At 46.5% G+C, this 19,700-nt stretch overlaps 2 protein-coding genes across 2 annotated transcripts in view; one reads left to right on the forward strand and one right to left on the reverse strand.

Moving 5' to 3' along the window:
- Positions 1-16,550, reverse strand: part of UBN1 (ubinuclein 1) — a 38,367-nt gene extending 21,817 nt beyond the window's left edge. Inside the window, 7 exon segments of the mRNA XM_017886221.1 lie at positions 748-1,186; positions 1,882-1,985; positions 2,692-2,826; positions 3,188-3,283; positions 3,775-3,861; positions 9,357-9,644; positions 15,774-16,550. Coding sequence (XP_017741710.1) covers positions 748-1,186; positions 1,882-1,985; positions 2,692-2,826; positions 3,188-3,283; positions 3,775-3,861; positions 9,357-9,605 — 1,110 coding nt within the window. The 5' untranslated portion in view covers positions 9,606-9,644; positions 15,774-16,550.
- Positions 16,551-16,664: 114 nt separating this feature from the next.
- The window catches only part of GLYR1 (glyoxylate reductase 1 homolog), a 47,075-nt gene continuing 44,039 nt past the window's right edge, over positions 16,665-19,700 (forward strand). Inside the window, 4 exon segments of the mRNA XM_017886222.1 lie at positions 16,665-16,688; positions 16,690-16,769; positions 17,785-17,821; positions 18,838-18,917. Of these exon segments, the coding sequence (XP_017741711.1) occupies positions 16,665-16,688; positions 16,690-16,769; positions 17,785-17,821; positions 18,838-18,917 (221 nt within the window).

A 19,700-nucleotide genomic window follows, 5' to 3' on the forward strand; every position in this document is an offset into this window, starting at 1 on the left:
ACACTGGGGCCTATCATGGGGAGGGGGGATGGGGGAGGGATTGCATTGGGGAGTTATACATGATATAAATGATGAATTGATGGGTGCTGACGAGTTGATGGGTGCAGCACACCAACATGGCACAAGTATACATATGTAACAAACCTGCACGTTATGCACATGTACCCTAGAACTTAAAGTATAATAAAAGTAAATAAATAAATAAATAAAATTAAGTTCCTTTTCATTCATCATATTGGAGGCATTCCCGTAATCACTACCTAACACTGGATACACAATGCAAAGGAGCAACTGAAACCTAGTGACAACTAAGCATACACTCTATGTGCAATTCATATGTTTGCAAACTTTTGTGAATTTGCGAAACCTTCGGAAGAATTCTAAGATGAATCTCTGCCTCAGCTGCCTGTTGCCAACATCATCCGTCTATCACATGAAAGAAAAGATGCCGAGTGGAAAACTGACAGAAAACAGACAGAATAATCTGACAGAAAACAGAAAGACAACAATCTCCCCAGAAGAAAGCAAATTTTCCAGAAATGAAGAAACCAAGAAAGGCCGAAAATGATGCCTGACAGGCAAGGCTTGTACTGTTTTCTCCCTCAGGATGAGAAGAGTTTGGAAAAAGCTAACACCTTAACTGCCAACTCACTAAGGTTTCTCTGGGCGAGCTTCACGCAGCGCAGAACCAACGGCAATCTGCCCAAACTGCTTCCAGGAAAGCCCAGCCACACTGTGTCACCATACCTGAGCCAGCTCCTTAACGCGCTTCTCCAGGGGTGCTGGCAGGCCTTCGGGGAGAGAAGAGGGCTGCCTGAATTCCTGGTCCAATCCCACCCCAAGGGAATCACTTCCATCATCCATATCACGGAAGGGGCTTCCTTCTGGAGACTCACTGAGCAGATGCTCCAAGTCCAAATCCGTCAGCGAGTCCATGGCAGTGGCCGCCTGGAGCAAGTCGTTGTCAGAAGTGGAGCCAAAGAGTGAGAGCAAGGGGTCAGAGGCACCCTCCAGTTCTCGCAGGCCCTGAGTTTCCGCCGATGGGACTGCAACAGGCTTATGCTCCTCCTCCCTTTTTTTCTGAGCCTCTTTCTCCTTCTGAAATTTCTTTAGCATCTCTTTAACGCTTAAAGCCCCAGAATATTTCTTCTTCTTCTTCTCCTTACTGGCATTGAGGGCTGTGAAGCTGCAAGCAAGAGGGAAACTGGTCACTCAGACTATAGGACACTGCCAAAGGGAACTCCAGAGGCCTTCGCCCCTGCTCCCAGGGCCATGGTCTCCAGGAGAACCTGTCACAGTCCACCCTGTCATTCCTCCTCCCTCCTCTTGGCATATGGAGCTCGTTCTTGCTGAGACCAAAGCTTGAGAGTTAATACAGGTTAGCAACACAGTGTCATATATGCTAAATTTCCGACGGGTTTTTAGAAACCACTGCCAGGCTGAAATAAAAGGTTGCAAAAAGGGGCAGGGAGAGCAAGAAAAGTATTTACAGGGAGAAAGCAGGAGCAGCAGAGAACAGCAGCAACTTGAAGAGCAGCTGGGGTGAGACGAAGTGAGGAGAAGGAAGCAGGACCATAGACGACAAGGGAAAACAGCAGAGACAGAAGGAAAACTGGGGCAGAGAGGAGCGCCCCGGAGAACGAGAAACATCAGCAGTCGCACAGTGACAAGAATAGCTGCCAACACTGACAGTGAAACTATCTGACACACAGAGAGGTGAGCATCTATGCCCAGAATGGCACTGCGGGAGGCGTGCGGGAGGACAGGAAGGCTAGGCCCTGCTGCCTCTTCCGAAGCTGTGGGGAGGAGGTGAGTCAGCTCCCAGTCGTCCTGCCCTAATAGTTCAGGCTTTATCCTAGCAAAGAAGCTGCTGCCTCTCACCCGGCTTTGGAAAACTTGGACTTTTTCGATTTCTTCTCCTTGTCATAAGTGTCATCTTTTTTCTTCTTCTTTATCTTCTCACCACCTTCCTTCAACTTCCGCTTCTGAGAATTAAAGACAAGGCACAGTTACACGGCTCCCTAACTCAGGGAGCAAGTGCACTACACGGCACTGGCCTTGCTCCGCCCAGGGCACATCCTGAGACCTGTCTCATTTCCTTCATGAACAAAAGCTCTCAGATCAGTCCCTGGACCACAAACCCACAGCATTCCCACCGACGGTGTCTCCTGGAAACACCCAGGACTGAGACACAAGTGACCATTCTGGAGCCTGAAACCTTTCTAGTTTGAAAGTGACCAGTGGGCCCTACCTCTTGTTTTAAACACATAGGCAGTGATAGACAGGTTTTTAAACACACTGATCCTAAGGCTGACTGGTTTTCAGTGGGGTGGCAGCCCTGGGAACTGAAGTCCTCTACATGTCCACAGAAGAGGGTCAGCAAGGTTGGTACACATTCCCTCACTCCACACCCTTCCCACCCTTAGGCCACCTCCAGAAACGATCCCTGCTGAGCCTGCTGGGATGTCATGTGAGGTGGACATGATGACCAAGGGCTGAACAGAGCCCCCACAGGCACGTGTCCTCATCAGGGCACATGTGTATGAGGTGAGCCATCAACCTGGCACGGCTCTGCCTTTCCACCATCCTCCTGAGCCGGCCAAGCACCAGGTATTCTGGCGAGTCACCTACTCATCTGATAGGGTCACATCAAAAAGCATTTCTGAAATTCAAAAGCAAGCACATTCTAACCTTTGGAGATTTTTTCTTCTTTTCTTTAATGAAGTCATCCTCAGACTCTGATGCTTGTCTAAACTGCAGGGTTCCCGAGTTAATGTAAAATCCTCCATACTTCGTAGTCAAAGAAGCAGGAACAAGCTCATCATACTGAAAGGGTGAAACAAACTGTCAGCTCCAAGTTCTGCTTCTGTAATCCGAAGGTGCAAAGTGGGTCTCGAGAGAGATGTGAGTATGTTCCTCTGACACTTCCAAGAGCATGCTAAAACATCCTTCTGGTCAATCATGAACGTCTGAGCTACGAGGTGTTTTGGACAGATCTGGTCAACATTTTCTGAAGAGGGAACTAAGGCCAGGATCAAGAATGTCATTTCGTCTCTCATCAGCGCTGCTACTGCCTCATGCTGGGAAGAGGGCATGCCCGCTGTGACCCCACCCCCAGCTTCCTGGCCAGTATCAGGAGGAGCTATGGCACAGTGGGTCTGACACAGCATTTTCAGTAACTACTTACCGCCTCAGAGTTATCGATGAAGGAATCGGATTCATCATAACCATACCCCATATCGATCAAGTCCTGTATTCGGTCTTTTCTACGTTTCTTTCCACCCTAAAATGTAAAAGCAACAGATTACATGCTTTTTGATAAATACACAGAATTAACTGTGGCCTTGAACTTCATCAGCTATGACTCAAAGAGGAAAAGCACTAACTAGAAAGGTCACTCTCTCACATACAAACCCCAAAATCTCCTTTCCTGAAAACCTTTTAACATAGGGCAGATATGTATCTGTATAAAATGTCCCGGGACAGAAAAATGAACTAAATGGTTTCTTAGGCTTCGTACCAAAACATTTCTTCTAAGACGATCACAGGCTCTTCTCGGTTATTTGTCCAGTTAGCTCCTCACTCTAGCTCTGCCATGCCCCTTTTCTGTACCTTAATGCGTTAGGTTTAATAACTGCTTCTGTTCTCTCCAAGCTTAATGCTTACATCCACATCAGTGTTTATTACATGATAATCCACTAAAGGAATACAGAAATGTATGGAAACCTCTCCCACCCAATGAGGTTGTTTTGTCACTCAAGAGAGAAATCTTACGTATTTTTCTTCAAATTTCCGGGCAAGGGCCTCCACTTTATGCCGTTCCTTTTCTTCGTCATTGAAAGGATCTGACAGATCTTTCTTCTGCAAAGAGATTGTTCCACAAAAAATAAGTCACAAAATAGTCCCATGTTCTTATTCATAGAAACTTCACTGACTACTCAATACCTATATAAAAACAATGTTTTTCAGAAAAAGGCAAGGCATAAAACATGCTACTATCTCATCAATGTTTATCTTAATTAAGAAAGTAAAATTTCCATTCATGTAGGTTAATAAAACTTGACTGAATGCCTACAATTATCCACCAGAGCCTGAGGGGCTACAGGGCTCACAGACGGCAAAGGGCCTTTAGAAGGAGATGCTCAATCGCTACACAACCACGTTCAACACAGCGGACTTCCTTCGTAACTCTAAAATTTTCTTCATGCATTTAAAAACATTCTAAGAAAGAGTCCATTGACTTCCAAAAGAGTCAATGGCTCAAAAACGTGAAAATCCCACTGAATGTTGTGCAAGTTCTTTTTTTTTTTTTGAGACGGAGTCTCGCTCTGTCACCCAGCTGGGACTACAGGCGCCGCCACCTCGCCCGGCTAGTTTTTTGTAGTTTTTAGTAGAGACGGGGTTTCACCGTGTTAGCCAGGATGGTCTCGATCTCCTGACCTCGTGATCCGCCCGTCTCGGCCTCCCAAAGTGCTGGGATTACAGGCTTGAGCCACCACGCCAGCCGTGCAAGTTCTTGAAAGCAGTTCTGCCACATTGTTTAGAAAGGTCTGAAATTGCACTTCTCTCGGTGCTACCAAAGTTAAACTCAGGCTTCCAAGGCTTATTTCCATTTTATAAGCTTATTCTTTTCTCATCAAGCAAATTTTCCAGAGATAAGCCTTAAGCTTCTTGAGCAAGGAATCTAAAAAAAAATTTTTTTTTTTTTGTTTTGAGATAGAGTCTCACTCTGTCACTCAGGCTGCAGTGCAGTAGCACAATCATGACTCACTGTAGCCTCAACTTCCCTAGGTTCGGGTGATCCTCCTGCCTCAGCCTCTTGCATAGCTGGGACTACAGGCATGCAACATTAGGCCTAGCTAATTTTTTCTTTAAGTTTTTTGTAGAGATAGGGTTTCATCATGTTGCCCAGGCTGATCTCAAGCTCTTGGGCTCAAATGATCTGCCCATCTCAGCCTCGCAAAGTGCTGGGATTACAGGTGACAGCCACCACACCCAGCCAGAAGCCAGGAACCTTAACAAGACTCCTGTACCAAAAATATTTAAGACTTCAAGGTAGACAGAAAACACTAAAGATTGTATGCCTGTTTCAAACAAACTTTCTTATCTCACCCTTCCATCTCTGCCTACTGAAATACTACCCGCAAAGGATCAGTTAAATGATTTGTGGTGTACACATACAATGGGATATTATAGAGCATACATCTAATGAACATATCACAAACGGGGAGTCTTTCAAACACACTTATCTGGATCTTCTAAATTTTCTACGATGATCACATATAACTTGAGTGGTTATGTAACGGTAAGAAATCCCACCAACCTTGAGGAGCACTGGATTCCATGTATACTACTCAATGCCTTGCCAACAGCAGTCTTCCAATAACTACTATTTCCTGACTGTATGACGGAAGGTCCAGCTCTGTCCAAACACTAATCAGGATATAAGCTCTCCTTTCCAAGACCTCCAGGGCCTGTGTTGTACCAGACTTAAACAATGATCATATTGTAATTTCTGTTACCTGTGGTGGTGGTACCATTCTCCTAAAACATCTACAGATGTTTGTTTTGAGGATGATACAGTGTTTTCTCTACCTTTCTACAGTCCTCTGAGTCTAGCACAGTGCCTTCATACTATTAAGAAATATACACTAAAAGAATTGCTGCACAAATGTGTCCAATTTTATTGTACTTTTAACACTGCAGAGTAGACCCACAGCGATTTAGGAGTTCCCTGAACCCGAAGTCCAGGACTGAATCCTCTGAATCGGATCCAAAGCTCTCTGTGTATCCTCCATGCATTTGTCTGCAATGGAGAAGGGCATTTGGAGCCCCCAAAAACCTGCAATCACAGCACTGGAGTTCTAATTTCAGTTGACCTACTGATTTGGTTTCAACCCACAAATAAACACATTAACCAACCCCTACTACTGTCTCTTCCTCTAAATGAAGAAGATACCATTTTACTGAAACAGGAATTATAAAAGGATTTGAAGGCCGGGCGCGGTGGCTCACGCCTGTAATCCCAGCACTTTAGGAGGCCGAGGCGGGCGGATCACAAGATCAGGAGATCGAGACCACGGTGAAACCCCGTCTCTACTAAAAATACAAAAAATTAGCCGGGCACAGCTGCGGGTGCCTGTAGTCCCAGCTACTCGGGAGGCTGAGGCAGGAGAATGGCGGGAACCCGGGAGGCAGAGCTTGCAGTGAGCCGAGATCGCGCCACTGCACTCCAGCCAGGGAGACAGAGCGAGACTCCGTCTCAAAAACAAAAAAACGACAACAGCAACAAAAAAGATTTGAAATTACTTTTTCTCATCCTGCCCAGTGACCCTCATCCAACAGGCTGACCCTTGGTACAGACTCATTGGCCTCGATTCTGACAATTAGGCAATCAGACCTCAATCAAGGTCTGATTTTTTTTTTTTTTTGGTTTGTTTTTTTTGGTGGGGTAGATGGAGTCTCACCACCACCCAGGCTGGAGTACAGTGGCGCGATCTCAGCCGGTTGCAATCCCCGCCTCCTGGGTTCAAATGATTCTCATGCCTCAGCCTCCCCAGAGCTGGGATTACAGGTGTGTGCCACCACCCCTGGCTTTTTTTTTTTTTTTGAGACAGAGTCTCGCTCTGTCACCCAGGCTGGGGTGCAGTGGCATGATCTCAGCTCACTGAAACCTCCAGCCCCTGGGTTCAAGCAATTCTCCTGCCTCAGCCTCCCAAGTAGCTGGGATTACATGTGCGCACTACTACATCCGGCTAATTTTTGTATTTTTAGTAGAGATGGGGTTTCACCATGTTGGCCAGGCTAGTCTCGAACTCCTTACCTCAAGTGATCAGCCCGCCTTAGCCTCCCAAAGTGTTGGGATACTGCGCCAGGCCTTCTAGCCATTTTTTTTTTTTTTTTTTTTTTTTTTTTTTTTTTTTTTTTTGACACAGGGTCTTGCTTTCACCCAGCGCGGTGGTGTGATCACGGCTCACTGCAACCTTGACCTCCCAGGCTCAAGCACTCCTCCCATCTCAGCCACCTCAGCTTTCTGAGTAGCTGGAACTTCAGGCATGCACCATCATGCCCAGCTAATTTCTGCATTATTTTGCAGAGATGGAGTTTCACTATGTTGCCCAGGCTAGTCTTGAACTCCTGTGGTCAAGTGATCCTCATGTCTCTGACTCCCAAAGTGCTGGGATTATAGGTGTGAGCCACTATGCCAGGCCAAGAAAATACATTTTTTTTTTTTTTTTGCGGAGTCTCGCTGTCACCCAGGCTGGAGTGCAGTGGCCAGATCTCAGCTCACTGCAAGATCCGCCTCCCGGGTTCACACCATTCTCCTGCCTCAGCCTCCCGAGTAGCTGGGACTACAGGCGCCCGCCACCTCGCCCGGCTAATTTTTTTTTTTTTTAGTAGAGACAGGGTTTCACCGGGTTAGCCAGGATGGTCTCGATCTCCTGACCTCGTGATCCGCCCGTCTCGGCCTCCCAAAGTGCTGGGATTACAGGCTTGAGCCACCGCGCCCAGCCGGAAATACATTTTTAATCTCAGGAAAAAAAGGTTAATCTTTCTAACCAAAAATACCCTCCAAACAGCACACCTGTGAATAAGACCAACTGATCACTTGGCACTAAGGCATACTGCTAGAAACTCCACAACATGATCTCATTCCACACTCAGACAGCTGTGAGCCAATTATCAGCCTCATCCCCATTTCACCAAGAGCCACTCTAGAGACCAGAATGCTACCAGTGTGGGGCCTACTTACCTTTTCCTCAGAGCCTAGCATAGTGCAAAGGTAGACATAGGTGCTTAAAAATGCTTTTCACCTAGGCGATACTCAAATACCATATGATTCTATCTACATACAATACAAAAACACAGCCAGGTGCAGTGGCTCATGCCTGTAATCCCAACACTTTGGGAGGCAGAGGTGGGTGGATCACTTGAGGTCAGGAGTTTGAGACCAGCCTGACGACCAACAGGGTGAAACCCCATCTCTAACAAAAATACAAAAAAAAAAATTAGCCAGATGTGATGGCTGGCACCTGTAATCCCAGCTACTCGGGAGGCTAAGGCAGGAGAACCACTTGAACTTGGGAGGCAAAAGTTGCAGTGAGCCAAGACTGCACCACCGCACTGCAGCCTGGGTGACAGGGTAAGACTTGGTCTCAAAAAAAAAAAAAAAAAAAAGAGAGGCCAGACGCTGTGGCTCACGCCTGTAATCCCAGCACTTTGGGAGGCCAAGGTGGGTGGATTATCACAAGGTCAGGAGATCGAGACCATCCTGGCTAACACGTTGAAATGCCGTCTCTACTAAAAACACAAAAAAATTAGCCAGGCATGGTGGTGGACGTCTGTAGTCCCAGCTACTCGGGAGGTTGAGGCAGGAGAATGGTGTGAACACAGGAGGCAGAGGTTGCAATGAGCCAAGATCACGCCACTGCACTCCAGCCTGGGCGACAGAGCGAGACTCCGCCTCAAAAAACAAACAAACAAACAAACAAATCCCACAAATCTAAGCTGATCTAAGCTGTTAGAAATCAGGGCAGTGGTTGCCCATAAGTACTGGGATAGTGTTCTGGCAGGGCAGAAGGAGGGTTTCTGGGGTCATGATAAATATATGTTGTGACCTACGTGCAGATTACGTGGGTGCACTGAGTTCATGAAAATCCATCAAGTTGTGGCTAGGTGCAGTGGCTCACGTTTGTAATCCCAGCGCTTTGGGAGGCCAAGGCAGGCAGATCTCTTGAGAACAGGAGTTTGAGACCAGCCTGGCCAACACAGTGAAATGCCATCTCTACCAAAAATACAGAAATTAGCTGGGTATGGTGGCGTGCACCTGTAATCCCAGCTACTCAGGAGGTTGAGGCAGAAGAATCACTTGAACCCAGGAGGCGGAGGTTACAGTGAGCCGAGATCGCGCCACTGCACTCCGGCCTGGGCGACAGGGCAGGACTTGGTCAAAAACACAAAAAAAAAACAAAAAAAAAAGCAGTCTACGTGTTTTCTTGTCTGCCCCTATACTAGGTAGACAGCAAGACTCTCTTGGAAGAGAAAAATGTCCAGCATGAAATTCTAACACTGGAACTGTCAGGGACTGGTTTCATTTACACATAACATTTACAACCTTGACAGAGAAAAATGTACTGTTTTTAAAATTTATGCTAATTAGTTATAATTCAAATTGGCCTCTCCCTGTGCGCACAGAGGTAAGAGAAGCAAACCTTGTGCTTGCCTTGAGTGAGTGACAGGATCTTGGAGCAGCCAAAACCTCAGTAAATCTTGCTTCCTCACTGTGGAAGCCCCACATGCATGCACTGACCCCTGTGCATTAAACCTGCAGCGCCTCTGGGAACAAAGGGGTATACCTTGTCTCCAGGCTGAAGGCCTTTTACCTTCCCTCGGATATTCTTCACCAGCTCTGGGTAGAAGAACTCTGGGCAGCGTTTGTGATCTGGTTCAAAGAGGGTGAGTGTAATCCGAACAGCTGCTGCGGCCGGCTCACAGTCCTGATGCTGTTCTGCTCCCCCAGCCTCCTCCTTCCGGGACTTCTTCAAAAATGCAGGATTCAGGGAACCTGGGAGAGAGGTGAACTGGACCCTGTGGGGCTCCGACATGGCTACCAACAAGTCTTAGCGGGTGTCACTGCATGGCTTCTGTTAACATTGAAAAGAAGGGCCAGGTCAAACGAAGATGATAAAATAGTTTACCTGTCTAATTAAAGAGATTGAAGTTTAAGAGAATTTCGTTGTCAAGAAAACTCCACTGTTATACTTTGTCATTTATTGCTTTTTTTTCTGCTTAAATACTCATCCTTAAAATTTTTTCATAATCATTCAGAGACAGTCACTGCTTAGCACAATTTCAGTCTTTTTTTCTACGTATCTATATCCTAGCTCCTCGACCTAAAGAATGCATGCTGACAGAGCCTTAGACCTCCACATTGTAAAGACCACTAAAATATTATTTTCCACTTAATTTGTCTAACACTTATTTTTTCTGGCTGAGAATAACCTTTAAGGACTCTTTATTTTCATCATCAGCAGTTTCCTATCATTGGGAGCCAATCTTCACAGGGATAAAGCTTTTATCAGCTAAACAAAAGATACTGCCTACCCCAGGATAGTAAAGAACCAGTGACTCAGGAGGGTGTGGCTAGGCTCACTTCCTAACAAAGTTACACACTCCTGCCCTGTGCACCACTCTCACACCCAAATACTGGCCTTGGCAAAATAAATTATCACATGCCAAAGACCTTCAAAATCACTAGGGAATGGTCAAAACAGATTTTGAATACAGAATTCCAAATGTTCACAGAATATGAATATGCTAATACATGCCATACAGGTTTTCTGCTTACTTCATATATAATTTTGTGTCCTGCTTTTTAAAAGAGTTCATATTCTAGTGTGAACTTTCTACCATAGCAATAAAGATATTTATTGCAGCCTTGTTTATACAAGAAAAATGATGGAAGCAACCAAAATGACAATCAAATGACAATCAATCAGGGAATGGTTGAATAAACTGCGACTTTCTTACTGACTTGTAAGAGCTCATATTATACATAAATTATTACATATTATAGATATACAACGCCTGTCATGATCTCTTATAACTGCTTTTTCTTTTCTTTTTTTTTTTTTTGAGACGGAGTCTCACTCTGTCGCCCAGGCTGGAGTGCAGTGGCCGGATCTCAGCTCACTGCAAGCTCCGCCTCCCGGGTTTACGCCATTCTCCTGCCTCAGCCTCCCGAGTAGCTGGAACTACAGGCGCCCGCCACCACGCCCGGCTAGCTTTTGTACTTTTAGTAGAGACGGGGTTTCACCGTGTTAGCCGGGATGGTCTCGATCTCCTGACCTCATGATCCGCCCGTCTCGGCCTCCCAAAGTGCTGGGATTACAGGCTTGAGCCACCGTGCCCGGCCATAACTGCTTTTTCTTGTTTTGTTATTTGCTGTTTAATGTTGATTAGAGTGAGGTATGATGAAATAAATGTTAACTTTTTTTTCTGAGATAGGGTCTCGCTGTTATATCCAGGCTGGAGGGCCGTGGCCCAATGACAGCCACTTCAGCCTCAACCTCCCAGGCTCAAGCAAACTTCTCATCACTTCAACCTCTGGAGTAGCTGGGACTACAGGTATATACCACCATGGCTGGCTAATTTTTTCTATTTTTTGTAGAGATGCTGACCCACTATGTTGCCCAGGCTGGTCTTAAGTTCACAACCTCAAGCAACCCTCCTTCCAAGGAAATGATAACTTCATATGCAGTTAAAACTAGGCTCTTCTCCTCTGAGACTCCTCCCATTTCCTGTATGCCTAGAATGGTTCATCTCCAACCAGATCTTAACAGAAGAACTTGTGTATATATGCTTTTTGTTTTTTGAGACAAAGTCTCACTCTGTTGCCCAGACTGGAATAAAATGACTCAATCTCAGTTCACTGCAGCCTCAACCCCCCAGGCTAAAGCGATCCTCCTACCTCAGCCTCCCTAGGAGCTGGAACTATAGGCATGCTAATTTTTGTATTTTTTGTAGGGACGTTGTTTCGCCATGTTGTCCAGACTGGTTTTGAACTCCTGGGCTCAGGCGATCCTCCTGCCTTGGCCTCCCAAAGTGATGGGATTACGGGTGTGAGCCACTGAGCCCAGCCTACATGGTCATTTATAGATATTTTTTCACATTTACTTCATTAACCCCAGATGAATTTGCTATGCTATAAAGTATGAGGATAGGCTGTAACTTGCTTTCTTCCAGCATCAATCACTAAACAATCCTTCCTTCCCGTGCTGATTTGGCATATATTGCAAAGCAACATTGCAGATATCTAAGGCCTGTTTCTGAAGTCCATCTGTATATTAATAGAGTATTTAGAGATTCTTTAACCAGCATTGTACTGTTTTGAAAAGTTTTATGATAGATTTTAATATTGCAAAGTTAAAGTTCACGTTTATTATCCTTCTTTATAAATAATACTTTGCCATTCCAGCCTATGTATTATTTTGGCAGGTTTCCAAAAAACTCACTGTATTTTGGTTGTAAATCAATCACAAACTTGAGTTATTTGAGGAAAATTAGCATATATCCATATACATGTAAACGTATTTGTATGTATCCAATATTCATTTGTCAAATTATGATCATAAAATTGCAACATAACATCAGATAAGGGAAAAAAAGTATCTGCAAATGAAGAGTTAAAATAATTCTAATCAGGCAGCAAAACGATTAGCAGTAAAACAGGTTGGTGCTGCAAAAGACCATCTCCCAACATGTACTAAGATGTTAAAGATTTCCCTAAAAGAAATCTCCAAGGCCCTCAGGATATCTGTGATGCACTGGGTTGTGGAAATAAATCCCAGCCGAAGGTTTACAGATTCCCCCACTGACAGAACCGGAACTGTCTCACTACAAGAAGGGAATCAGCAGGTTAACCAATGGGATTTAGGAAGGTCATCCTGGAAGTGGCAACCAGGTCCTACTCTCCCTGTCCAGGCAGTAAACACACAACCTTATCTCAGTCCAAGTCTGACAGACTGCAGCTTCAATCCTAGATGGCAACACTGTTCCTTTCAGTTGCATAAGTGACTCTCCAAGTCCAAGAAGGTAAAAAATAGGACTACAGGATAAAGTGAGTCAAACCTGTAGTCTATTAACACTTAAGATTTTGCGTTGCTTTATAATCACTATAATGTTCTGTTGTTACTAAGCCACTTGAAACAAAGAGAATCCGATATATTAAACAACGGTATGTTCGATTTACAACCATAATTCAAAATGCTTAAGAAAATATAATTAAGTTTAAACATGTTTGTTTAAAAAAAACTGACTTACATTGACGAGTTTATTACACTTACAAGAGTTGCCTAAGTCCTTGGAAAGATTTGTTTAGTTTTTTTTTTTTTTTCGTTTTTTTTTTTTTGAGACAGTTGCCTCACTCCTGTTGCCCAGGCTGGAGTGCAGTGGCACCATGAGAGCTCACTGCAGCCTCAACTTCCCGGACCCAGGTGATTCTCCTATCCCAGTCTCCCAAGTAGCTGGGACTACAGGCACTCACCACCGCGCCAGGCTTTTTTTTTTTTTCTATCTTAAGCAGAGACAGAGTTTTGTCATGTTGCCCAGGTTGGTCTCAACTGCCTGGACACAAGCAATTTGTCAATCTTGGCCTCCCAAAGATTTTACCACTAAGTTCATCTCTTTAGATGTTTGAAGTATTTGAATCGGAAATATAAAGCTTTACGTGCAGTTTAAAACATTTAAGATAATTTAATTAACTTTGTGATTTAATTAACTTTGTAAAAGAGTTAGGAATTTAATCTGTTAAACTGGTGCCTGAATTGAACCTTTGTCAAAGATCAAGTTTTTTTTTTTAATAAATGTTCTTAGATTTGTAAATAAAACAAGATTTGTGAGTAATACTTAAAAGGCTTAAAATAGCCAAGTTTTAAATACTCCACTTTAGCCCAGCACAGTGGCTCATGCCTGTAATCTCAACAAATTTGGGAAGTCAAGGTGGGAGGACTGCTTGAGCCCAGGATTTCAAGACCAGCCTGGGCAACACAGTGAGACCATCTCTACAAATACAAAAACCAGCTGGGTGTGGTGGCGTGCACACATGATCCCAGCTCCTCAGGAGGCTAAGGTGGGAAGATCCCTCGCGCCAGGGAGATCAAGGCTGAAGTGAGCGGTGATTGTGTCACTGTACTCAACCCTGGGTAACAGAAAGACTATGTCTCAAATAATAGTAATTATTAACAAACATTCAACTTTAATGAGTTGAACACTATTTTAAGTACAGAATTATACACATAGAAACATCCCTCTCAAGGCTAGGTGCAGTGGCTCACTTCCCGAAATCCCAGCACTTTGGGAGGCTAAGGCAGGATGATCACTGGAGCCTAGGAGTTTAAGATCAGCCAGGGCAACATGGTGAGACTTCTTCTCTACAAAAAAATTTTAAAAAATTAGCCAGGTAGGCTAGGCACAGTGGCTCATGCCTGTAATTCCAACACTTTCGGAGGCCGAGGCAGGCGGATCACAAGATCAGGAAATCGAGACTATCCTGGCTAACACAGTGAAACCCCGTCTCTACTAAAAATACAAAAAACTTAGCCGGGCATGGTGGTGGGTGCCTGTAGTCCCAGCTACTCAGGAGGCTGAGGCAGGAGAATGGCGTGAACCCGGTAGGCAGAGGTTGCAGTGAGCCGAGATTGTGCCACTGCACTCCAGTCTGGGCAAAAGAGTAAGACTATGTCTCAAAAAAAAAAAAAAAAAAAAATAGCCAGGTATAGTGGTACACCCCTGTAGTCTCAGCTACTAAGGAGGCTGAGGTGCGAGTATGGCTTGAACCTGGGAAGGTCCAGGCTGCAGTAAGCTGTGATCCTGCCACTGCACTCCAGCGTGAGTGATAAGAGTGCAACTCCGTTTCAAAAAAAAAAAAAAAAAGAAAAAAAAAACCACAAAGATCCCCTTTAAAACATCAGTTGGCATTATTGGGAAAATACTAGCCTTACTTGTCCATTGGTTATTCTCAGGAATTTTATGTTTTTTCTTACTGTGCTCATATATCCTTTTAAACATTGTATTTTCAAACTGGTTATTGATGAAAAACTAAATTGTGTATTCCAACTTATAATGAGTACCCTTCCTAAATTCTCATTTTAATGGCTTTTATTCCCCCAAAATAGGCAGACCTATCATCCATGGAAATAAGAATTCTGTCTTCCCTTTTCCAAAAATTGCATTTCTTATTTTTGTTTCCTGTCTTATTGCATTGGCTAGAACTTTCAGGATATTAGGCAATACATTCTTATTATCTAATAGTGGCAGAAATGTAACATGTTTCTGATGTTAATGGGAATGCCTCTAGGTTTTGATGCAATGTTGATTAAAGATTTTTTTTGGTGGGGGGGACGAGTCTCGCTCTGTCGCAAGGCTGGAGTGCAGTGACATAATCGGAGCTCACTGTAACCTCCGCTTTCCGGCTTCAGCGATTCTCCTGCCTCAACCTCCCGAATAGCTAGGACTACAAGCATGTGCCAACACGCCCGGCTAATTTTGTATTTTTAGCAGAGACGGGACTGACCGTGTTGGCCAGGCTGGTCTCGAACTGCTGATCTGAGGTGGTCCGCCCGCCTCGTCCTCCCAAAACGCTGGGATTACAGGCTTATGCCACCATGCCCAGCCAAGATTCATATTTTTAATTAAGTTATTAAAACATCCTTCAACTCCTTACAAATTAAGAATTTTAAACAGGAACATGCTATTTTATCAAATTATTCCCTGGTAAATACGCTTTCAAGATCATTTTGTCTTAAAAAGACACACACAGTAAAATGACAGTTCATGCAGTTAGTTCTTGGTACTTCAGGGAAACTGATCTGCCAAAAAAAAATCAGGCTGCGGGACGACCCAGTACGCTAAACACCGTCTTGCAACCGAAACCTCTAACCACCAAAATGCCTTGGGAAAATGCGTGTGGACCCGCCACCTTTTCCAGCAGGCTGGAACTCAAGAAGAGCCCGACACCAAGTCTAAGTCATTCCTTGACACTGTGGAGTCTGTGATCAGGACTGGGATCTTTTGAAAAACTGAGTTTCTACCTGGTCTGCTGAAGTTTGGGCCGGCGCTGCGCTCAACTGCGGCTAACACTTCCCACTTCATGGTTCAGTTTTCAAGTGTCCAAACTACGCCCGGCATCTGTCTTCCTGTTGTCACAACTTTTTCAGAAGTGCAAAACTACTGCAAGGCTAACGGGACAGCCTGGACCCGACAAAGACACGCACCTTTGTCCCCAGAGCCGACGCGGGCCGCAGACGTCCTCCCGCGGCGGTCCTCATGCCGGTCCCCGGGCGGCGGCGCAGCTAGCGGTGGGCTTCCCAGCCGTGGCTCCCTGCGGGCGGGCGGCCAGCGCCTCGGACCATGGCCGGGTCCCCGCGCCCAGGGGAGCCTGGTGTGCCGCGCCGCGCGCCGGCCCAGGAGGAAGCGAAGAAATGCCAACTCGACGTCCGCACAGCCACTCCGAGGACACCAAGGGGTCGGGGGAGCAGCCTCCGGGAGCCCCGGGAGAACTTGCGGCGCGGGACCACGCGCTCAGACGGCGCCTCCGAAAGCGGCCGTCGGGAGGAGCGCTCCAAAGAACACGGGCGACAGGAGCAGACAGGCGCGGACACCAGGGCCTCCCGGTCTGCGGCCAAGAGGAGTAGCTGGGCGCCGGAGCCCAGACCCGGCGGAAGCTGAGTTCCAGGCCGCGCTGAGCTCCGTCACCGCAGCTCACGGGCGCAGCGACGGGGCCGACCAGCGCCTCGGGCTCGGGAATGGCCCCGGGGCCCGCGCAGGACCAACGGCCGCAACGGAAGCGCCGAGAGGGGAGGAGCGCGGAGTCCAAGGCCCGGGGGCGGGGCGGGCCGTGAGGCCGGCTCCCTCTCGCGCTCAGCCGGTCGCACCGTCGTCGCCGCCGCCGCCGCCGCCGCCGCCTCAGACCGCGGACGCTTCGTTGTCACGAGCCGGAGGGAGGGGGAAGGAGCCGGGAGCCTCTGCGCTTCGGCGCGCGGAGACCGCGGCGCTCGCATCACGTGCCGCTCGGCCGGCCAATGATCCCCAGCAGGCGCGGTGACGTCAGAGCAGCGGCGTGGCCGATGACAGCCGGCCCCCATCACGTGGTCGGACCCACTCCAATGGGCGGCGCCGAGGCGACCTGCTTGTTCCCGGCGGCCCGTGCGTCGGTGGTGGTTGGGTGGTAAGATGGCGGCTGTGAGTCTGCGGCTCGGCGACTTGGTGTGGTGAGTCCGGGCGGCCGGGCTAACCGAGACGCGCCGGGGAGCTGCCCGCCAGGGTGCGGGGTTCGCTGCCGGCCCCGGAGCTGCCTTTCTGTGCGCTCCAGGTCGCGGAGAGAGGGGAAGAGAAGGTGCCGGCGCTTCCGAGCGGCGCCGGGCGGAAGGGGCAGTCCAGTCCCAGGGGACCGAGGCCGAGGGTGGCCACGGCGGGCACTGGCTTTGATCCCCGAGGCCGCCCGGGAGGGGTCTGCACTCGGGGCCCAGATACTGGCGGCCTCTGTGAAAGGAGCCGCCGGTGCTGCGAGGTTTCCTTGGACGACGGGTTCCCGGGGTCTTGCTGGGGCTTCCCAGAAAGCAGAAGCGCCGGGGACCGGACCTGCGAGTCCATCTCGCCGGTGCCATTCGGTCAAAGCCCAGGTTGCGATGCAGCCGACCTGTGCGGGCGGCTCAACTGGGATTGCCTAACCGGACTTCTGGCGTTGGCCCGCGAAGAAACGGCGGGGTAGTTCTTTACAACCGATGGCTTGGCAGTGACCAGTGCAAGCTTGGGTGCCTCCCGCGTTCTGCTTCTGTGTCCCAGACAACCACCCGAACCAAGGCTGATTGTCGCCGCCTCCCTCGAGCTGCATAGCTTGTTTCTCCACCCAGAGGAAGGCTTCCATTAGCATTTGTCAAAGCCAGGCAGGTCTCCTGTTGAATTAAACCAGACTTAGGGAGGGAATGTCTGTGTTTACAGAGGAAGCTGTTCTCCCACTCCTGTCATTAAGAAGCTCCAGACAAGTGACTTGACAGTTGTGTTGTTCTGTATTCCTTGTCAACAGAAGAATGGTTATACGTTGTGCACATAAGTATACAATTTTGCATTTTGCTTCTGAGGGTCTTGGGCCCAGCTGTGGAAGCTTTTGTTCCGGCCCTTGAGGATGCCAGCAGAGATTTAGGAAAGTAAATTACGTACTGAGTGGGTTGAAGGAGATGGGCTGACTTTTCCAGGTCAAGTGTTGACTCTGTGTGTTTTCTCTAGGGGGAAACTCGGCCGGTATCCTCCTTGGCCAGGAAAGGTGAGTGTCTTGCTACTAAAGGAAGATATCTGAAGTTGGGTTTGAGGAGGTGGAGAATGTAAGATGCATTCCTCTCAGTTTCTAGTATTGAGTTAAACTGGGCCCATTCAGATGGCACTTAGAATTTTTTTTCCCCAGTATCAGTTATTTTTTAAAAGGCAATACAGTATATTCCAGATCCCTAAATCTGCTCTAAACGCTTATTTCTTGATTTAGAGGAGGTTTATGAAGTTTCTTTTTTAACCCCGGAAATAATTCTAATCTGAATTTAGCTTTATGCTTAAATGTAACAAAAGGAGAAGAAAATATAAATTATCCAGAAAGAGAAGTCTAAATGTAGGTTAGTGAAAAGCCAAAGTATTTTTGTCCCAACTAAGTTTAAATCTTCTTTCCATGTTACCATATGTGCTACTCCAGTGCCTCTTTGCAGAAGTTGGCATTCCAGATTTTGCGTGAGGTGATCCATCATTGCTTTCCAAATGTTGTGTTTTTATATTCTTGCTTGGAGCCCAGGAAGTGTCTTTAAATGGTCTCTTTGCAATATGGTGTTTTCTGTGCCTCAGTTGTCCTTTGTTTTCACTATGTCCTGTCTCAACTCTTCCTGCACAGGAAGTATTTCAAAGAGTGTCCTCTGCTTTTTTTCAGTAATGATGGGGTCACATTGGGGCGGGGCGGGTTGGTGGGGGGCAGGAGATGTTCTTGATCTTAGTTTTAACTGCTTGTAAGACAGGGCCACTGCAGTGAAAGGGATATGGTGTCTACCGAGCACTGTGCTACATGTTAAATATTGGGAACTTCTAGAATATCTGCACATTTCCACAAATCTCAATAGAAAAATGGGAGATTTAAACAAGTACTAGGCCTTGGGTTCTGTTTTGTATATAAATACATTTATTTGTAAGTCATTTTAATTTACTTTTTTCTTACCAACGTAGAGCTGTGTAGAGCAATGTGGAGCCACTAGAAAGTGGGCTGCTGTGTTGCCAGCCAACCTTTTCCCCGCTTTTATCCTCCAGATTGTTAATCCACCAAAGGACTTGAAGAAACCTCGTGGAAAGAAATGCTTCTTTGTGAAATTTTTTGGAACAGAAGATCAGTGAGTAGTATTCACCAGGAGTCTCCCTTTGCCTTTCTTTCTGTGTTATCTGGAGTCTGAGCTGCTTTGAAAATATTCTAAGGATCTTTAGTTCAGTCTTCTTATAATGTATAATACTGGCATCTCATTCTGCCTTCATACCTAAATAAAGGTGCAATTTCTTGCAGAAATTGCCCTAGACAACTGTCCTAGGCCTATAACTAAGTCAGGCAAGAACTAGGTTCATTTACCTTCTAAATGTAATAATCACATCGAAGTAGTTTCTCACATGTTTCTTTACCCAACTCCAAAGGCAGTTCCTTTTTGTTTGTTTTTGAGACAGGGACTTACTGTGTCACCCAGCCTGGAGTGCAGAGGCACAGTCTCAGCTCACCACAACCTCTGCCTCCCCCACTCAAGCAGTCCGCTCACCTCAGCCTCCTGAATAGCTGGGACCACAGGTGTGCACCACCATGCCCAGCTAATTTTTTGTAGAGGGGTTTTATCATGTTGCCCAGGATGATCTGGAACTCCTGGACTCAAGCAATCCACCTGTCTTGGCCTCCCAAAGTGCTGGATTATAGGCATGAACCACCACGCCCAGCTGGCAGTTATCTTTATAAAAGACATGTTCAGTTCTTTTTTAATGCTATATGTCATTGTGGTTCATGCATGAGGTATACAATGAAAACTAAAATTGTATTTACCTTAATAAAAGTAATTGTTCAATCCTGTTCTTATTTGTATAACTAAGTGATTTGTTCTGACATTATTATAGTAAGTCTTTGTGCCGGATCTGTCCTA

The sequence above is a fragment of the Rhinopithecus bieti genome, unplaced genomic scaffold, assembly GCF_001698545.2.
Source record: "Rhinopithecus bieti isolate Rb0 unplaced genomic scaffold, ASM169854v2 scaffold_13704, whole genome shotgun sequence".
Lineage (NCBI taxonomy): Eukaryota > Metazoa > Chordata > Mammalia > Primates > Cercopithecidae > Rhinopithecus > Rhinopithecus bieti.